General features: G+C 36.3%; 1 protein-coding gene across 13 annotated transcripts in view; it reads right to left on the minus strand.

The window, feature by feature from the left end:
- UBR5 (ubiquitin protein ligase E3 component n-recognin 5) overlaps window positions 1-20,263 on the minus strand; it is an 88,699-nt gene that overhangs the window by 44,057 nt on the left and 24,379 nt on the right. For 10 of the 13 annotated variants that reach the window (XM_040588958.1, XM_040588953.1, XM_040588957.1 and 7 more), the window contains 8 exons: window positions 19,971-20,160; window positions 17,656-17,815; window positions 10,821-10,970; window positions 8,634-8,845; window positions 3,985-4,101; window positions 3,795-3,905; window positions 2,833-2,987; window positions 781-898 (listed from right to left, as the gene is read on the minus strand). In XM_040588958.1, the coding sequence (XP_040444892.1) occupies window positions 781-898; window positions 2,833-2,987; window positions 3,795-3,905; window positions 3,985-4,101; window positions 8,634-8,845; window positions 10,821-10,970; window positions 17,656-17,815; window positions 19,971-20,160 (1,213 nt within the window). The remainder of the gene's footprint in view (window positions 1-780; window positions 899-2,832; window positions 2,988-3,794; window positions 3,906-3,984; window positions 4,102-8,633; window positions 8,846-10,820; window positions 10,971-17,655; window positions 17,816-19,970; window positions 20,161-20,263) is intronic. The other 3 variants (XM_040588959.1, XM_040588950.1, XM_040588956.1) reach the window with 1 other exon arrangement.

A 20,263-nucleotide genomic window follows, 5' to 3' on the forward strand; every position in this document is an offset into this window, starting at 1 on the left:
ATTATACCAATGGAAATCATATATGTATGCATTTTCTTGGTGACACATGCAGTAGTCAAAAAACCAAGAAAACGTATGGAACTAGATGAAGAGGAAAGTCAGCGTGATGTACTATACACGCTTTGCTAGGAAAAAAAAGAGGCTGTTGTGGAATTCACAGCTGAAAGCAACAGCTTTAGCAGTGAAACTGTTTAATATATAGTATTTAGCTGCTCAACCACAAAAGTACTAAGTACAAATTCAGTACAAAGATTTATTCCTGAATTGATCAGAATGGATTGGGAACCAAAAGAAACATGCTCCCTGGGAAGGAGCTGTTTTGTCTCATACTAGTTCTAATACTAATTCACAAAAAGAATCTTACACCTCTGTATCAGTTATTAACCTTTTCCGTAAAGAGGCTTCAAACCAAAGGCATATCCCACTGCATAAATAAATCAAACCCAGACTTGCTATGTACGCTATTCAGAATCGCATTTCTATACTTACTTTCTCTCAAATACAGAATCGGTAGGTAAGTTAAAACATAAATACTTTGTATGAGTACAGCTTGTTCCTCCATGTTTGCAGCAATAACCACACTTGTGAAACATCACCACTAACAGGGCACATCAATTTACAGTCATAAAATTAAAATACGCTATTTTAATTCCATATTATTGATACAACTTTTGTGCATAACAATAACAGAACCTAATTTATTTTGTTTTTTTTTTAAGTGCAGACCATAAGCTCATCACACAGCACTGTAAAAATGACACTTGTGACAGTTGCACTTGCCTGGGTTCCAACGGTTATGTTTGGCATAGAGGAGATACCAGCACTAGACTTCGGCTTTTTATTTTTTGCTCTAGCCTTTTCTAGCATTTTTTTCCTTTGGCTGAAAGGAACTACACCCCTGTGGAAAAAAAGGCATCTTATTTTAAAAACAGGCTACGAAAAAAATGCTTTTTTTGTAACTTTGAACAGTTTATTCCTTCTGCTTAACGTAGTCATGATCAAACATGCAAGTCTGTGCCACCTTCTCCAGAATCTCAAACCACTGTAGAAATGACATTTTTTCTATATTCAGTCCCACTTCCCAAATCTCAAATGGTCAATTTATTAGGAGGAGGAGAAAGAGGGAGAGCATCTAAAATATGTCATGCCAAATGGCATTCCTCCTTGTCCAACATGCTGCTGGCTCTGTGTTGTTCCAGTCACAGCTTTCAGGTTGCAGATTATCCCCTCTGAACTTGAGAATATTTTTCCCATGAGTGGTGATAATTTCGAGAACTTTCAGTCATTAAGGAACAGGATAAACTTTTTTTTTATTTTTAAATTCTAAAAGCTTCACTTTCTCTCTGGGGACATGGTTGAAGGAGTCTAGGACTCTTACAACAGACTTAAGCTGCAAAAAGGGGAAAAAAGAACATTTCTTTTGTAATTGGATCCATTCAGTTTAGCTGAAAATAACACCTATGTACACAGTTAAGCATGCTTATTATTTTGACACTTCATGTTTTAGTCAGTGGCCTATACAGTTAGATGCTTTTATTTGAAAGTCTCCTTCATATTAAGTAAACCATGAAAAGCATTGGTCCTGTGCAACACTGGAAACTGAAATCCTGTCTAGTGTACTGTACTACAGACCACTGTACCTAAGAATTATCAATAGTAACAGGAACGTCTGTCTACATCAATCTGATTAACATAAAATCACTGCTGCTGACATTTAACCTCTCTCAGAAAGGACATGTTGGTTAATAAATACATTACTTTCAAAGATTACATATAAATGCTAATAAGCCTTTTTATATATTGCACCAATTCTAAAATTAGTAAAGATGGCAGGTTCTAGTAGCCAGGTATCTCCAATGTTATGGCTTATTAGTTTCCACACTAAGACTAATCACTCTAGGTGTCACGGTATGTCACCTGTGACATAACAAAACAGCCAAGAATCTGAGAGCTGTAATTTTGAGATTTGGGACTAAAATAAAATATATCTGTGCAAGTTTACAAGCCTAGTTACAATTGTACTTAAATATTTTTCAGAGTTATTAGAATTTAATGAGAAAGCTGTTTCACAGAACCAATTTTCAATACTCCGATTTCCAACTCATCATCAAGTATTTAACTTGAGTTTTGGGCCTGATGTGTAATGCAGTGACTACTGACACACTGACAAAAATGCATACTGACAAAGCATTAGTAATATTCAATGAATTCACTCAAATCAGAAATTCATTTCAGAGCTCTTTTGGGAGTGTTACTTTTGAGGGTTTGGTGAGGGGGTCTGTATTTGTTTTTTATACATAGGCTTCTTATTTATCAGATTGTTAGCTAAAATATTTTAATTAACATTTCATATTTTACAATGTTTAGAAGTGTTATATTTTAACAAGCTCCAGAGGGAGCATCTGATGTTATTTCTCTTCTTTAAGATCTGGACCACAAACTAATAGACCAAATATTCTAACAGAGCCTAACAGAGTAATATGGACATCATACATGGGCAAGTTCGTTCTGTATTTATAATCTGAAAAAGGCCTGAAAGGCATAAAAAAAGTTATTCTCTGATACTGTGTAGTACTGATATACCTGAATGCTAAAGCATTTATACAGACCTCCTAAAAGAATAACCTTACTCTCTTAAAGATGTTATAATTGGATCCAAAAGCTTTAGGCATTAAAGAGAATAAATATACTTTTAAAAGGGAACCTAAGCTCAAGTGCAGAGTTACAGAACTCAGAACAACTGTGGATCAGTAGTTTTGCAATGTTCCTCGGAGCCAAGCACATGAAGATAGTGGATCTGCACTGATGTACATAAATACACTATTTACTTACCACCAATATAAGTTGTTCTCTAGTTGAGCACACGTATACAGAGCACAGCAATGTAAAGAAACAATTCTTTCTCCCTGAAGCTCCGAGTATGTCTGTGCAGTGTGTTCTAATTTAGAAGCTACGGAGCTTAAAGTTTCATCTACCCATGTAGCAACCTAAGGGAGAAGAGAAGAAATCAACAGAGAAGGTATGGGGGGAAAAAAGAAAGAGAAAAGTTGCACCTTAGTTGCACCCTTTAATGTAATATTTACTGGTTTTGAAAGAAAAAACACCACCACCAAAACAAACAAAAAAAAAAACACCACAGAACAAAAAACCAATGATTCCCTTCGGGATTTTATCTCCTACCACCTTTTCTTTCCCTAGAGAAGAGCTTTTCAGGATTTTTTTCCCCCATCTATTTTCAGTCCCCAACAAAACAAAAGAAGTTAAAAAAAAAAAAACAAAACAACAGAAGTGTCATAAACAGTACTTCAAAAAGTGCACATACTTTACCAAATCAGTTTCAAGTTTACTATTAACTGGGCAGAAAGGTGTATTTAGATAGCTTGCTTTACAGCACTGAAAGCTTCACAGCCCTTAGTTCTTCTAGTAAATATATACAGAACATTAACGATCTTCTCTATGCTTAAACCAGTGTCAGTTTCTACAACCAGTGTCAGTTTTTGTTACAACAAAAAGCCAAGTATTTCAGATAATCAGATAAAACATAGATCTTTTCACTGTTTCAGCTGTAAATCAGCCAGATTGCAAAAAGGTAAAAATAAAATAAAATTTTTACAAAACACCAGTTGGATTTCTGTTCTGGTTTTACATCTGTATAGAGGAAAAGTAGAATGAACAAATGAGTTAAGTACTTTCTACTACTGATGAAGCTGAAGAATCAACTTGTCTGTAATATACTACAATTAACTGAACAAATCCATCTTTACCAAACTCAGCAACCAACACACATCTCATACCTTGTTATTTTCAGTGGCAACAGTTGCTCTAATACTATTTGCAGAAAGGAGCACTATCTTTTCATTGGTTAATCCCAAGAACATGGCTCGTGGATGATGTAGCGAAGGATTCTTTGGAAACAAAAAAATATTTCAGATATTCAAAGCATATAAATCATAGTGAAGGTAAGCATTTAAAGATGTAGAGTACCTGTGCATTTCTGTAAGGCTCTGATTCACTCCACTTCCATTGATAGAGTTCTCCTTTACTGCTAACAGCCACCAGCTCAGAATACAGAGCTCCAATAGAAATAAACTTTGTTCCATCCTACAAATACAGAAATATGAAGTCTAAGAAAGCAATATTATAAATACATATGTATCAATACATAAATGCAAAAAAAAAAATCAAGTTTTTTTCAGCACTGCCATGAACATTGCACTTGAAAATACAGATATAACCAGCTTGTCTCAAGCTCAGCATGCTCACACACACACAGAGTGCATTACTGCTTCTGACAGAGTGAGGTAAGAAATAAATAAATATTATTTTCCTGAAGTGTAGCAATAATATATACACGGCATTTAACTTGGACAGTTTATTAACAGCTCCCACAATATTTTAAGAACACAACACTACTCATAGAATTAAAACCAGGAAGGTCTCTTGACATCTGACAAAGTTTCCCTCCAAAATTCTGGCGTTTTGAAATGAACAAAAAACAAACATAATTCCATTATTCCATTCCTACATATACTCATAAAGGTATCTTCCAACTACCCAAGAAATCAATTATCAAATTCACTGCCTCATCAATGAAGCAATTCTTATCTTTCACTTCTGAAGGCAAACAACTACAAGATTAATTTTTAAAAAAACTTCAACAAAACCTCATCATGCTACATGACATATTAATGCAGCTGTATGACCTGATACGCTGGAAAAGCTTCTAATTACGGGTTATTCTTCCCGCCTCCCCCCACCCCTTCTCCTTTTTAACATTTTACCAAAACTCATATGGCATCTCTCTGCTACTCTGATTGTACAACTTTTCTCAATTGCTTCATCCTGGCCCTCACAGCCTTGTTTTCCCCCCTCTTAGATTTGGTTGTGTATCAATGTTGCAGCAACTACAGAACAGTTACACTCTCACTTTTCCCAATCTCATATACCATCTGACCACTTCCCCCTTGCATTGTAATCCATCTCAAACTACAGACCTTTTTTTTCAGTGACTTCATAAAACATTTGCTTCTGTTAACTGCAAAACATTTGTAAGGCCCATTCATCCACTGCTCCTCACCAAGTGCAGCTATAGGACACCCATGCTCTTTCTAAACTTGTTACTGGTAACAACTAAAAGTTCACTTAAGGGAGAACACAGCTTTTAAAGAACTAAAAAACAAATAGTACAAAATCAAATGCTGTCTTCTATAGCTACAAATCTGAAAGACAGGTAGGTACATGACAACTGGTCTCTGTAGCAGACATCCCTCAGATCAGTATCTCCAGCTTCCTCTCAGAATAGAATATGCCACATTTGACCAATTCAACCATTGGAGGGGAAACTGAATTCTCTGTCAGACCATTAAAGCCCACCATTCAGTACATACACCTGTTCCTAAAATTAGGAGACCTTTCTTTCAGCTACAGAAGCTTAGAAGGGGCAACATTTCTAGTTTCATATATCTGGATTCACGCTATTTTTTTACTATTTTCATGCCCAGAAGCACACACTTCAAAAGGTGTGAGCATGTCCTTGAGTGACACAGGATTCAGTACATCTCTTACCAATAGCTCAAAATGTTTTAACAGTATTTTGGGAAAGAAGAGAACGAAGGCAGCAGGAAGGGACAGAAGCAATCACAAGTAATTCTCTTTTATACACTGATAATGGAATGTAGGATTACTTAAATCATAACAGAATTATTTTGCTCTGGAGGGCATCTACCAACACAGCACAGAAGTAGCATGAATGCTAATCTGTGTCATGATTAATACTTGTCGTTGTGTAAATATTGCATATTTTGAGAAAGAACTGCCATCAGAACCTACTGTGGTCTAATGAGATGCATGCCTACTTCATCAGCATAAATGAATCTCCAGAAGTTATCTGGCCTAATGCCTTGAAGTTAAGTATGGAAAGCAATTAATTTTTGCTCCAAGACAGTATCATGATTTTTAATCTTGCTAATATGTTTTACAACTTTTTATAAACAGTTTCATACCACAAGCTCGACACTAGAGGCCTGCCATTCAAAATTTTTCTCTTCCTTCCATCAAAATACTAGCAATTGCGATCTAAATGATACAGGACCGACACTACACACACCTCCATGAGGCCATTCAAAAGGCTAACGGCACAAAGATGCACAAATGACATGACAGCTCTGGTTCTGCAACCAGCATGTGATGTGTTCAGCTATAAATTCTGACTTCAGATCAGAGAAATTACACACTCAAAGACTATGCAGATTACTGACAAAATCTTAATATTTCAATAGCTAAACAGAACACACCTATTTGAACAAAGTAAAGACTCAGTTTGCACCTAACTACAGTCTAGCAGGAAAAAAAACGAGCCGTACTTGACATACTACAGAGTGGCTCTGACACACATGGCAGAGTAGATTGATAGTACTACAGTCCAACAAGATTTGAACTATCAGAAGAATTCGTTCATTGACTTGAATTCTTGAGCAGTTGATTTGACTTATTCGGAGAAAACTCAGTACCTATGCAACATGCCTCAACATCATTAGTCTCAGATTACAGGTGAAACCGATGCATTTGGAAACGTAATCAGCTTTCCAAAGTTCCATCCTTTCCTCTCAGATTGGTACTTTACCTCCCATAAATGCAAGTTTATCCTCATTGGGGACTACTATAGCTCTGTCTCAAATGCTGAATGTCAAAATCATGAAAAATGAAGGAAAAATACTTGCAAACAAGATTGGTTATTCTGTAGCGATTCCTCGTGTTCTTTAATCTCCTCCCTAGCTTACTGTCTTTTCCATTAACATTTCAAGATCTCCTCTCCAATTTTCAAAATGGAAACAACATCCGAACTGGCCTCTCAGCTAAATCATCTCCCTCAGGATTCACCCTGAAGAATTTCTGTTGGAAAATACCACCAACAAAACTTCAGAGTGGGGCTACAGCAAGAAAGATGCAGAAAAATTTTCTGATGAATGTTCAGCTGAAGGACAGGATGAAAAGTTTAATTGCTTTTGGATAAAGATAAAAGGCCTTTCCAGTAAGACACCTTCATTTAACTAGAAGCAAGGGTTTATATGAGTGCATATGCAAGCAGGTATCTTGGAAGAAGTTCAATATATTTAAACTGGACAAGCATTGAATTACGTATCACAGCAAGTTAATGCCATCCAAAAGATGCCCAATAAAAGACTGCAATAATTGTTCTAGGGTAGGGTCTGATGATTTTGTAAATAACAACAAAAAAAAAAATCCAGAAAAGAAAAACCCCACCTAATTTAGTAACTAAGTTTCAGGACCTGAGAGAAGAAGGGGATTAACAGGAAAAACATTCCTGAAGTAGTAAAAAAACCAGAACAAAACAAAAAACACAAACGTAATGGCCATACAATGTTACAGAAACACAGCTGTGGAAATAAAAAAGATAAGACAGCATTACATATCTAAACTACATTTATTCTTTGATGCTAAAACCCCTGAAATCTCACCCAAGCTAAATGACTCTCTCATTCTACCATTATGACAAAGGAAAGCGGACATAAGCCACTAATTTTCACTGACACAGAAGTTCAATGTTACTGGCTGAAAAAATTCACATCACACTTTAGACATAAAAGTTCTAGTTGGGAGAGCAACTATTAGACAAACATTGTTTTTAGAAATCTTCATTTCTCAGTTTGAATGCCTGAATGAAGATGATAGCAGCTAAAGGCAAGCTGCTGTAAGCAGAAATAAGTCTCTAAATTTGCATCCCTCTTCAAGCTCCCTATCTATATTTAGCCTGAAAGGAAAAAACAAAAACATACAGAAATAAAGCATGACATATCAAAATAACTACCGCACAGATACTGCAGACAGACAGAAATGGAAACACTAGAAAGACACCCCCAAGTCCATGAAATTTACCAATTCCATTCCTGGGAAGTTTTTTTGGTTGGTTAGGGTTTGGTTTGGTTTGTTTTTTTAAAGTCATTTCCCAAAGCATCTAGGTAATTAATAAAGAAAATGACTATAGATACCCAGTTAGCAACATATAGCCGGTGTCCCTGCTATTCTTATATCTCATGTGGGAATTCCTTCTTGTCTTGAAAATGGAATTAAGGTTACAAAGAAAACCAGCTCATCAAAGCCAAAAGGGATTCTGAAGGAGCAACCAATACTCATTTAAATTATTGGTCAACTCAAAATGTAACAGCAAATACATGTCAACTTTCACTGTTGCTGCTTAAAAGCCCAATCTACTCAAACTGAAAGTATCTCTGGGAATAATAATGTTAATCAGAAAAAGGTCTCCTTGATGAAGGATAGTTTAAATTGTTTCATGACTTCCCTATTGCCTATTAAATGCTTTGAGCACCTAAGTAAAAGAAGAAAAACAAAAACCCTCATGATGGTATGATCTAGAGCAGTGCCTTCAAAACACATGGAGAAGAAAATTAAAACAGTAATAACTGAAGCACAGCTACAAGGGTGTAACTAGTTATTTGTAATTTTCTTCAGTGCATAATAAAGAATATGCTTTGTTATATTATCTCACATACACTGAAATGTGATATTCAAAAAGCAAACAAAGTATTTATTTCTAAAAAATAAACACACCTATTACACAGCATGCAAATAAAATAGTAAAAAAACTTCCGTACCTTATCTGGCCACCACTGCAAATCTTCTCCTAAAGAAACAGGACTTTGAACAGGTGTATTCTTCTTGTCCAGGTTTGGTTCCCCTTCCTTACTTGTAGAGCCTCTTTCATTATCAAATGAGGCTCCATCAAGCCACCTTCGTTCACGCAAACGTAAAACGGACTCACGTTCACGCAACAGCTCAGAGTCTCTCTCTAAGGGAAGAAGGAGAACTGGTATGCAATTGGGTCACACCAGTGGGATAAAAGTAAGCCACTCTCTAGTAAAGACCCTTCAGGATGCAACTAACAGCAGTTAAAAAATCTACTCACACAGATAAAAAATAAAGTCCTGACATGCAACATTCAACATATTAACCCTTTCAAGCATACATACTTTAGAATTACTAAACATAAAAATAAGCCAGAAATAAAGAAGTCTTACAGTTTTGTGCACTACAAAAAAGTGCTAAAGCATTTTCACTTACATCGTAAGAGGCCAAATACATTTAACATTGCAATTTAAAATTTTATAGTACAATATTCAGAGGTTTGCAGTATCGTTTTATCAATGTAGTAACAACAACAACAAAAGGAACATAAAGATTTAAATCTATAGAGTCTGTTAGATATCTTTATGCAAGCCAAAAAAGAGTATTTATTAGAGAGTTTCATAACAACTTTCCCAAAAACCCCAGTAATTGGAAAAGGTTAAAGAAAGCAAGCATTAAAAAAAGCCCTTGTATATGTTTGATAATCCAACCCCTTTTGTTTAAAGCAATATTCCATAGGACTGGATTTATTCAATTAAAGTGTATCTGTTTTAAGTAGATCAAATGAAAACTTTTTCAAGAGTCAGACAAGTTTTAAAAAGGATCCTTGTAGGAAAATGTTCCTTACCAAAATGCTTCCCCTCCAATTGGCCTACAAACTGTCTAAAGCCAGTACTCTGCAGTTCGCTCATGCAGATAAATTTTTTAAATCAGGTAATCAAACTAACTTTCCAAGAGTCAACTATGCATGGAAAATAAGGAATATAAAATTCGTGGTAACGTCTTATATAGAATAACCTTAGAAAAGGAAAAAAAAGGAGTAATTTAGAAGGAGTTACGTCAGATGCTGAATATTCGTACATGCACATAATGCATTTAACCTATTAAGTACTTCACTTATGCTCACAAAAATCAACTGGAATTATATGTATGAGATGACCACAATATAGAATAGTTTCAACAAATTACGCCAAGTCTTGGGTCTTTTGCTGTATTAGACAAATGGGAACCTTTTTACATAAGCCAAACAAGACAGCTTGTCCTACTGATGTATTTCGTAAAGTACTGCACTTATTTCCTATCAAACATCACACTGACCCTTGACTAACAGTTTTGTAACAGGAACTTATGTGTTCAGCAATTAATATACTAAAACATGTTCATGAAAGGCAACAAAACTGTACTGAACAAACAATCACAGCAGAGGTTGGATTAACAGTTTGGAAATACTCTAGGCATTTGCGCAACAGCTTCAAAAAGATAGGAAATTGCTGCGTGGTCTGTTATAAATCTTTTAAGTGTAATACACTGCGGGGGGAGGGGAGGGGGAAGTAAAATGCCTTAACACTGCTCAAGGAAGTTTTTTTAACCAGCTGCCAATAGTTCTCCTTATCCAACTATAAAAATGCTTCCAAAAAGGTAAAATTTACATTTCTTGTCCCTCCTTAGTATTTAAAGTTCCCCATACCATAAAGGTAACTTCTGTCATGGAACAATTAAGGAAATGTGAAGAAGAGTGAACAAAGAGCAACCCAAAAGTAAGGAGGAAAAAAAAATTAAGAATGCTGCATGTCATCAATTGTTACTCATTTTTGAGCCAAATTAAATATTTGTAATGCAATTTATGTATTAGTAGGTACTTACACTACAGTTTAAAACAAACTTAACATGCAAAAATTTTATAACACCTTGAAACACCAATGATCAACAATGAGATTTAAAATACATGACTATCAAGGTTCTTGCAGAACTTACCTGCTAATATTCAGAATTCATTAATAATTTTGATGAGTAACAGTCTATTTGTCTACTCTACATTTGAAAACATATCACAGTCTACTTTCACATTAAATCAGAATCTCAAGCACCAGTATGTACTACCACTAACTTTTTCCACAGCAAACTACTTATTACAAAGAAAAAATGTGCAAAATTACCTCTGGATGAGCCTAGCCTGGAAAGTGATGAGCGCCGAAAGGATGGATAACCAAAGTAACTAATATCTTCTGAAAACATAGCATCAGCATCAATAATGACACTTGGGTGAGCAGAATGTATGTCAGCATCCAGAAGAGACATAAGATCCTCTATAAGAGGAGACAAGGGTCTTAAGTGAATAATCAGCTACTTAAAACATCAGCTAGAGAGACCATCAACTAAACAAATATCAAAGCAAAAAAATCCTATCTATTAATTGAATTTCTGCTCTTCAGATTCACCAGTGCAAACTCATGTGCCTCCTATGCAACCACATTTACAATCAAGCTTGGTAGACTAATGAACAAAACCAGTTTCCCTACAAGAACTGCTGCTCTGTCACTTACCTAACTACATTTCCCAAACAAGACTTGCCCAAAACACGTTTTTCTGTAACCCAGAAATTCAAACTTTAGCCTGTAACTTGAAAGAACTAAGTGCTAGCATAAGATAGATACATATACATACATGTGCACACACGGTCATGCACGTAATGCAGAACTCCAAAGATGACTCTGAATTAAGAGAGGGCTGATGGTGAAAGCTACCCTTCACAAACCCACATCTTTGATGTCAAAGACTGTACATTTCTCCACGGAACATTTCTTTCACAGAATGACATACTGGTTTAATTCACAGGCTAGTAGCTTGCAGCTCTCAGTACAAAGCTTTAAACGACAGCTACATTAAGAACAACATTTATCTGGAAAAAGCATCATTTTTAAAACCATGCAGTTTAAAAAAAAAAAACCCAAACACCAAAACAATGACACTTAAATACCGTGACTGCACTAGCTTCTCTGTTAGAAAACATGAGTTTCTCTGAAGTACTGATCATTGTTGAAGTATAAAACAATCTCCTTCTATTTACTAAACTATAGCTACTATCCACACACAAAAGAGGCTACTGAAAATTCACCTAATTTATTGAAGTCCAGCAACATGGACTGACAAGATGACTAAACTTGACTAGCATCTTGCTGCTACAAAGACAGCCCTACTTTTCTCCTTGGTCCCTGTGGCAGGCACCTCCTTCAGGCAAGGTGGGATTTCTGAATCTACAAAGTAGCGCATTCATCTGGCTTGAAACGGTACTTCATAGGGTACAGAAGTAAGGTGGGAAGCAATCTTCAGACTGACTTTACTGGGTAGTCGAACAGAGCCCCGAAGGTGGTGCCTCACCACCTGCAACAATACAGACTGGACCCTACTGCTGCCAAAAGAGACAGTTCTGCCCCATCCCAAATTTGCAAGCAAATGTGACTAAAAAAATCAGGCTCCCCAAATGAGGTTTCAGCTAACCCATGCAGGCACACAAACCTCACCACCATGCAAGGGAATGTGAAGATAGCTCTTTCTGGCAGCAGGACCACCTCATCTGCTTAAACCACTTGTGAAGCTAACACAAGGCTATACACAAGAATCCCTTCAGGAAACACAAGAGTAGCACACACAATTACACCACATCCAATTCTCAGCCTCTATGTCATCGTAGGCATAAAACAAAATAGTGGCTAGAAATCAAGGTCTGAAGTTAAATTAAAGCATTCTTAACAGTAGGAACTGATTATTGTGGGTCTTTTTCTCAGTGTCTGGAATGAAAGGCAGAGGGGATGGTGGGACAGACTGACACACAAAGGAGAGGATATACAAAAACTGAAAAGAAACCAGAAGTCCACACTTACAGCCAGTATCAATTCACTTAACAGTTGCATTTATTGAAAGTGTTACTCAGATACATGCACATCAGAATATTCATCATTAAACTTCTAAACTCTCACCTCCAGGAAATGTAATACACACCAGTTACTACCAGCTGTCCCCAGAAAAACAGCACTGTAACTAGTGAGTGCTGTGGCTTTCAAAGCAAGCAAAGACCTGCACAAACGCTTTCTACATTAAATAAGTAATCCACTCAAGTGTATTCTGAAAGCTTCTGAAAGCACAGCATTTGGGACTCAATGGTTCACGCAGTACGTTTTAGGAAGTCATACTTTACAGACTGCTTGGATATCCTAGTGAAAAAAAATAAATATCTGACTTTGGCAAACAGGCTCTGTCTTACTAAAACTTCAGATCAGAGTTGCTTTATCCTGCCTGCTACTTCATCTGTTTTCCGCTGGCTTTCTGCAATGATAAAGCAGCAGTACACCTCACCTTAAGAGTGTCAACTTCCAAAGCTGGAAACACAGCTCAGACTCTGTTGTACCTCCCAATATTCACATGCTGCTGCTCTTCTTCCCTCCTCCCGCACCCACGACAACCATCTCTTCCTAGGTAAATGCCAACCTCTCTACAGTCTAGCAACTCGTTCTCATTTTTTGGGGTCACTATCCAGCCGAAAACTGCAAAAAAATTTGATCTCTTTTTAGGAACAGGACTGGCCAGTACAGAAAAGAACTCTCCAGCCTCATTCAAAACAGACAGTATGTTTTTTTCAAGGTAAACTAAGCCAGAAATTCTCTTGACAGAAAACATACACTAACTTGTCACACACACCCCACCTTGCACCATGCTAGGCATGCTGAGTTTAGTTGTGTTTCCAAAAAGGAAAGTAAAAATTCAAGCCATCAGACTTAAAAACCAAAACTATGTTGTTTTGGCTAAACGTGCATTAAGGCGAGTGAGGAAATTAAGCCTTTTCTTACTTTCTTATTTCAGCTTCAAATCGGATTTTAATTTTATTCCAATATTTCTGCAAGAGACCCTCCTTCTTTCATTTCCCGTACCAGCAAACAAAGGTGCTAAAACCAGTAAGGATAGAAGCCAAATCCTCTCCCCTTCAAACATCACTGTAATTTTTTTTAGTGCTGTGAAAACACAGATACCACAAGGCTACATCCAGTTTAAAAATCCAGGGAAAAAAAAAAAAACATTCTCTATGACTTTCTTTTCCTGTTCTTCAGAAAAATGCCATGGGATGGTATCGTTAATCTCTTGTGCTGTGTTAGACCAGAATCAGACCACACCCTTCGTATTTACATGTGATAATTCTGATCAACCTATTTAGGTAAGAAAATACCTATGATTCGCTTGTAAATACCCTTGAAAATATCCCAGCGCGGGGCAGACAGGGGGAGACACCAACACACACACACACACACACACACTAAAAAAAACCAACAATTTTCAGTATGCACATAAGCACCAATCCAAGTACTGAGAAAATTTTTATTTTCAATAGCTCTATGCATGGCATTATCACTGGATTCATTAACTGAAGGTGTTGCCTAGATCACTTCCCATCTCTAGCTGAGCACACATTAAGCCTTTTCCCTTAAGAGAGCAATCCTAAGTTCTCTCCCCTCTTCTCAGCTGCATATTTTTATTAAATAATCAAGAATTCAATGTCTTCAGTATCTCCACCTCTTTCAAGTTCAGATTAAATGGGCAAAACTCTGACAGTGAAGGGAGAGAAACATGTATTTTGGTTTCCTAGGGAACCAAACTGAAACAGAACTCCAGAATTCATTTCTTGAATTGATTCAGGTTTTTGTGCAAAATATTACCCAACCTGAAGTTCATCTTAAAAAAAAAGCAGCGCACCAACAAAAGCACAGAAAAACCATACACCTAATTGCTTTCCCTAAAAAGCAAGCCACTGAACTATCCTACACCATGCTCCGGTTCACATCTCCTCTCACTTCAAGCCAATACAATTAAGTACTGCTGCAACCAGCTTGTCTCTCTTCTCTACTTAAAAAAAAAAAATATATATTTTTAAACAAGCTTATCTCAATTCCAGTATCTAAGGCAATCTGGATGTTTGCAAATCCACATTTCGCAAATCCCACTAGCAAGAGCCCACTGTATCATGCAGAACTTAACTGAGCAAACATGCACACGTCTCAACTATACAAACAACAATTTTAAGTTATACAGAATCTCTATACAGAAGATTAACACAACATAAAATCCAGAAGCAGCCTCTAATACTAGTTGATATGAGCTGGAAAATTAATCCACAGACCTTCAAGTCTTTTCTATGCTCAATGATCTTGTTCTGTGTAGTTTTTACCTTGATTATTTTCCTTATGTACTTGTTATACATCAAATGAAACCACATTCCTGCCTGCTAATTATCATAAAACAAAAGAAACGGGACTAGATTAGAGAAGTCAAAATCAAAATAAGTAAGGGTCCAAAAATAAATTTCTAAGAGAGACTTACAGAAGGCAATCTGCACAGAAAAGTAAAGTTCTGCTCTTCACTTGACATTTTGCAAAATTTAGGAAAAACAGAGACATGGGTTTTGTTTCCTTAAAAAAAATCAGATACATAACCTTTACAATACTAACTGGAATTATCACAACTGATACATTCATGAAACTATGATGTATTGAACAAGAATTTATTAATTTCACAGTGGTTGGAAAGTACCTTAACTTTTTAAATTTTATTTTTACTTTTAAAATCACATGTACTTTACTCTCAGTGATTTTAAAAAAGCTTCTCTGTCTTGGAAGGCTTAGAGGAGTAACCCCTAAATTTAAGGGCCACAAAGCACTACTCATGCAGAAAGGAGAAAGTAAAACTTAGAACATTTTGATTATAAGCATATGCTGAGGCAAAAGCATTCTTATCATTTACTTTTTTTGTGCTTGGAAGGAACAAAATCAAAAAGGTTTGAAGTATAATTTGACATAATTAAAAAAAAAAAAAAAAGAAGGCAAAAAAGGTAAAGTTCTTTGTCTTTCAGAATAATTCATAAAAACCTGACGAAGAATTGAATATATATAGCATTTATCAGTTATCTAGTGTTCTCTTTTATGAATTCTGATGCTACAGTTCCAAAAGAGCATCCAGAGGCAAGATGATAGGTGAAAGAAGAGTGGTGCAAAGCTTCTAGAGCAAAAGACTTTTAAAAAAAAGGTTCTACATAGTTCTGAAGGACAGAATGTTGGTATTTTTCCAGAGATCTATAGGCAATTTCTCTGGCCATCAGGTTTTACTGAAAAATAGCCTGCATGGTTATAGGACACAAGCAAGGACCGGCAATTTTTACTATTTAATGTACCAACAGTAGAATCATGACAGCACTGACTAGTGCTCAGCTAGACTTTTCCTACTGCTTTGATCACATTCAGATATCAAATTAATTATTTTCTATGACACAAACTTATTTTTGCCCATAAAACTGAAATGAGACAGAGATGGCTTAGCATGTTCTACAAATTGTGAAGTACATCTTTAACGACTGGAGTTAAAACATATCAAGTTCATTTCAGTTGTCATTTCCACATCTTTTTCAACAAGAACTGGGGAAGAGTTATACAGTTTCTCTGGGGAAAAAAATACTGGTATTAGGAGGTTGCAATCCCTTATATCTATAATTAGTCTAAACAGGGGAAAAGCTTTACAAATTAAGCCAATGACAAAACTGTTTGCTGGACAGCTAGTGAAGACAGCAAAACTACGTTCTACTTTAACCTATCTAAAATACAAAAGACTCACAGACTGCAGCGCTGGCACCTTCAAATAGAAGTTACCAGTCACGGGTTGTCAGGCAACCCCCATTAACTGATCCTTATGATCTCAAGAGCTATTAGGAGAATAGTTAATACTGTAGAAAGCTGGTTAGTATGGTTAAAAAGAACTTCTGTAAATCATTACTAACAGCGATTTATCTTCTGGAGGAATGCATTTAGGTATGCTTAAAGTAAGAACTCCTGCTTTGAATACTTGGAAAGAGCTAGGAGAATTTACTTTCTCCAATGCATCTGTCTAATGCTATTGAGCTGATCATTAAAAAACGAGACTCAGATTAAGGATTTTTCACCCCTTTCACCAGAGGATTCTCGATTCTACAGCAAAATAAAGAAGCTTGACAGATGCAACTAAAACTACAAGAGGCAAAATGAAACACAAAGCCTTTGCTGCAGAACAAAAAAACCCACTTTTGTCTAATCACATGATTGACAAGATAAAGATGGAGGAAGCCCATGAACCTTCCTGGTGAACCAGATGAGCAGAAAAAAAACCCCATTTATTAGAAAAATATCAAAATGTCATTTTGACACACAGAAAGAAAAGCTAATATGTAGTCAGAGTTTAGATGTGTTCTTTTGATGCAGTGCACCTAACACAGACATCAGATTTGGCTGCTATGTTTTCAAATATGTTTGCTCAGCAAGAAAAGACTACCTAAATTATTTAGCCAATGCAAAAGATGACTTAAAGTCTTTTATAAAAAGCAATTGTGTGGGACAGACAATATTTCAGAATTAACTGGACTTCAATTACAGCATTTTACCAGTGCAGCCAGAATACTACAGCATCTGAAGGGAACTTGAGATGAAGAATAAATTCTCAATCTAACTGTAACAACTGTAAGCTGTTTTGCCTTTATTTGAGGCATTTTGATTAAAAAAGCTTTACAACTTTTGCTCTAAAAACTCCTGAAACTTAGAAGAGTATATGTTAGTAGTAAAAAACATGCAAGCCCCTAGAAGGTTTTAGAATTAGCTTTTATAAGCAAGCCACACAGCAGTCTCAGCATCTCACTGAGCAGCAAAATACAGACATTAAGTAATGCTGATGTTACAAACCCTGGGATCCTAAAAAAATAACTTTCATGCCATCCATGAACAGGATCAACAGTTATTCTTCAATGCCTAACCTAATCCCTCAAAGCGTACCAGTGAACCTTTGTTTCTATGTGTTTAGACTTTGCTCCTATAAGCAAGACCTGTCTTCACTGCCTACCTTGCACAGCACAGAGCACACTGTCAGTGCTTAAATACAAAAAAATAGGCACATATTGGCAATTTCTTATCAAAAGTTGCAGATACAGACCTCCAGGAAGATACGATTCACTTGCTGTGTCATCCCCATCATCTCCATCTTCATCATCACGACTCAACAAATTATTTACAGCAAGGTTTACATCAAGATTTGTTCGCTGAAGTTCCCGAATAATAATACTTCTGGACTTTCCTTGTAAAACAACTTGTGCCTGTAAGAGCAGAGTGTATTTGGTTATTCTCAGCTCACCAACCACCATTCATAAGAATGTTTAATTCTAAAATAAGTAATAAAATAGAAAAGTCGATCACAGTACATACAGACAAAGGTTCACATAGATTTTCCACAGTATCTTGTACTAGACAGTCAGCCTTCTCTCAGTTCACATTAGGCCACTAAATTCCAACTTGGGTGCTGAATTTCCTAATGGAATCTTAGAATCTACTTCCTGAAATGCTTAATACTGTCATTAAAAGATAAGAAAATCTGGTTTTGAGCACGTTCCACATGTTTCTATAAAAGTGTTTAAACTTACTATGTCAATCAACAGTTTTGCAACCAACTGTTGTTCCAAAACTACACCTCAATCCCTGTCTTTCTGACACTGGTTTCTCTTTCCACTACCCTGCAACATGTAACCAGCTTACTTCCTTGTCTTCCTCATCATTTTGTTACTAAAGGTTTATCTTCAGCAGTTTCTGCAACAAAACATTCTGCATTTGCAGAAAAAACCTTTCCAAATGTTAAACAGATGCAATGAATTTACAAAAACCAGAAGCATTCTGTCTATTCCATTAAGCCTACAACTTGGAGCATTTTGTTCTTCCAGACAGACCACCCTCTACTGAATGCCAGAGAAGGTCGAGAGTTCTGGAAGATGACAAACTGTGTGAAGAAGGTAAGAAACCAGTACTGAACGTTTTCATAACACAGTAAAAATGAGACACCAATTAATGTTGTCTGTTGACACGCAAAAGAAGAAAGGGACATTTTAACAGCACACAAAGGTAAACTTTTTGTCATAATATTCTATGCCAGAAGTTTACAGATTGTCAAGACACAATAGAATCTATACTATACAGACCATCTGTGAAGCTCTGTTCTAACGATCTGCTTTAGAGTTACCCCAAAAACATTACCCTAAAATGGTACCTTCTGTTTTAAAGTATGCTATTAAAAAAACAACAACAAAACAAAAAAACATGCAAAAGAACTTTGCTTCCCTTGCTGTGATAAGTCCTCACCAACAAACCATACATTAAGAGTACAGAACTGAACTCTCTGAACCAAGGGATATTAGTCTGGTTTTCTATTTCATGTAAAATATCAAGGACATCAGTAAACACAAAAAATCCTGGAGGTGAACAACCCCACCACTCCACAGTCGGAAGAGATCACAAGAGGTCATCTAACCAAACCACCTTCTGAAAGCAAAGCTAACTTCAGAGTAACCAACATCTCCAGTATCTTACCTCTGTGATGCCAGAAGCTCCCAGCTTTTACTGCGTTTTGAATTCAAAAAGGAACTAGAAACCAGCCTGTTACTCGTGTGTCTGTAGATACCCTTGCCTGCTAGCTCCTATCTTGTGCCAGTCATGCTACAGGCCATTCAAAGTTGCAGGCAGATTATCTTTGGCCTAGCAACTGACAGCTGTATTCCAAATGTAGACCAGCAACTTGTTTTGAACTAATAATTAAAATGCATTAACTATTCACATAATTTGAATGTATTCCTTTCTTCAATCATGGAGAAAAACGTCCTAACAAACTCCACTTAAATCACACAGTGCAAAGTCCATCAGTTTATTCAGGCTTTAGTGCATTAAGAGGCAAAAGCAGAGCAATTTATACCCAACATTCATCAGTTACAAATTAAGTAGAGGTGTCTGTGAAGAAAAAATTATTTGTGTTTTGAAGAGATTAAGTATATTTAATGTCTTCCATTTAAATCTAAAATGGATCGCTTCTTATCAAAGAAAAAAAAAAGTCAACCTGCCCCTCTTCCTTATACTCCTTCAAGAAACTTAACTTTATTAGCTACATGCTTAATATGATTCTAAAGTACCTTTTTTCTCTCACCAAATCTTCCATCTGCAAATGAACAATGCATGACATTCCTCATCTAGATTAAACACATACCTCATCTTAGTAGAAGTTTGGGAAACGAAACTTCTAGAATCCAAAAAAGTCTATCATGCACACTACGCATTTAAGAATAAAAGCAATTCAACTAGAGAAAGTCAATCTTTTCAATTATATGCCATTACTCCTTGAAGAAAATGAACTACTATTACAACACATTCCTGTTCACATGCTATGAGAAGCTCTCCAGGTTTTTGGCAACAAGCGGTTTCCAGCTCACATACCTGTGAAATGAGTTCCTCTGGAATGACTGATGCTGGAATCACTGGTTGTGGTTGACTCCCCAGCAGCCCAGATCCTCTATCACGTCCTGTGCGTATAACTCTGGTCTGCCTTCGAGAATCTCGAGCTCCAGCAGATGATCTACCAGAAGATCCTCCTCCACTTCCACCAACCCCTGAACTCCAGCGACTTCTAAAAAATTTAGATTTTTTTTTTATATATATTACAGCATACTTCAAGAGTTAAGTCTTTAGTTTTATTAATAACAACTTGTAGACAGTTCCTGAAAAATACT

The sequence above is a fragment of the Falco naumanni genome, chromosome 3 (genome assembly GCF_017639655.2).
Source record: "Falco naumanni isolate bFalNau1 chromosome 3, bFalNau1.pat, whole genome shotgun sequence".
Lineage (NCBI taxonomy): Eukaryota > Metazoa > Chordata > Aves > Falconiformes > Falconidae > Falco > Falco naumanni.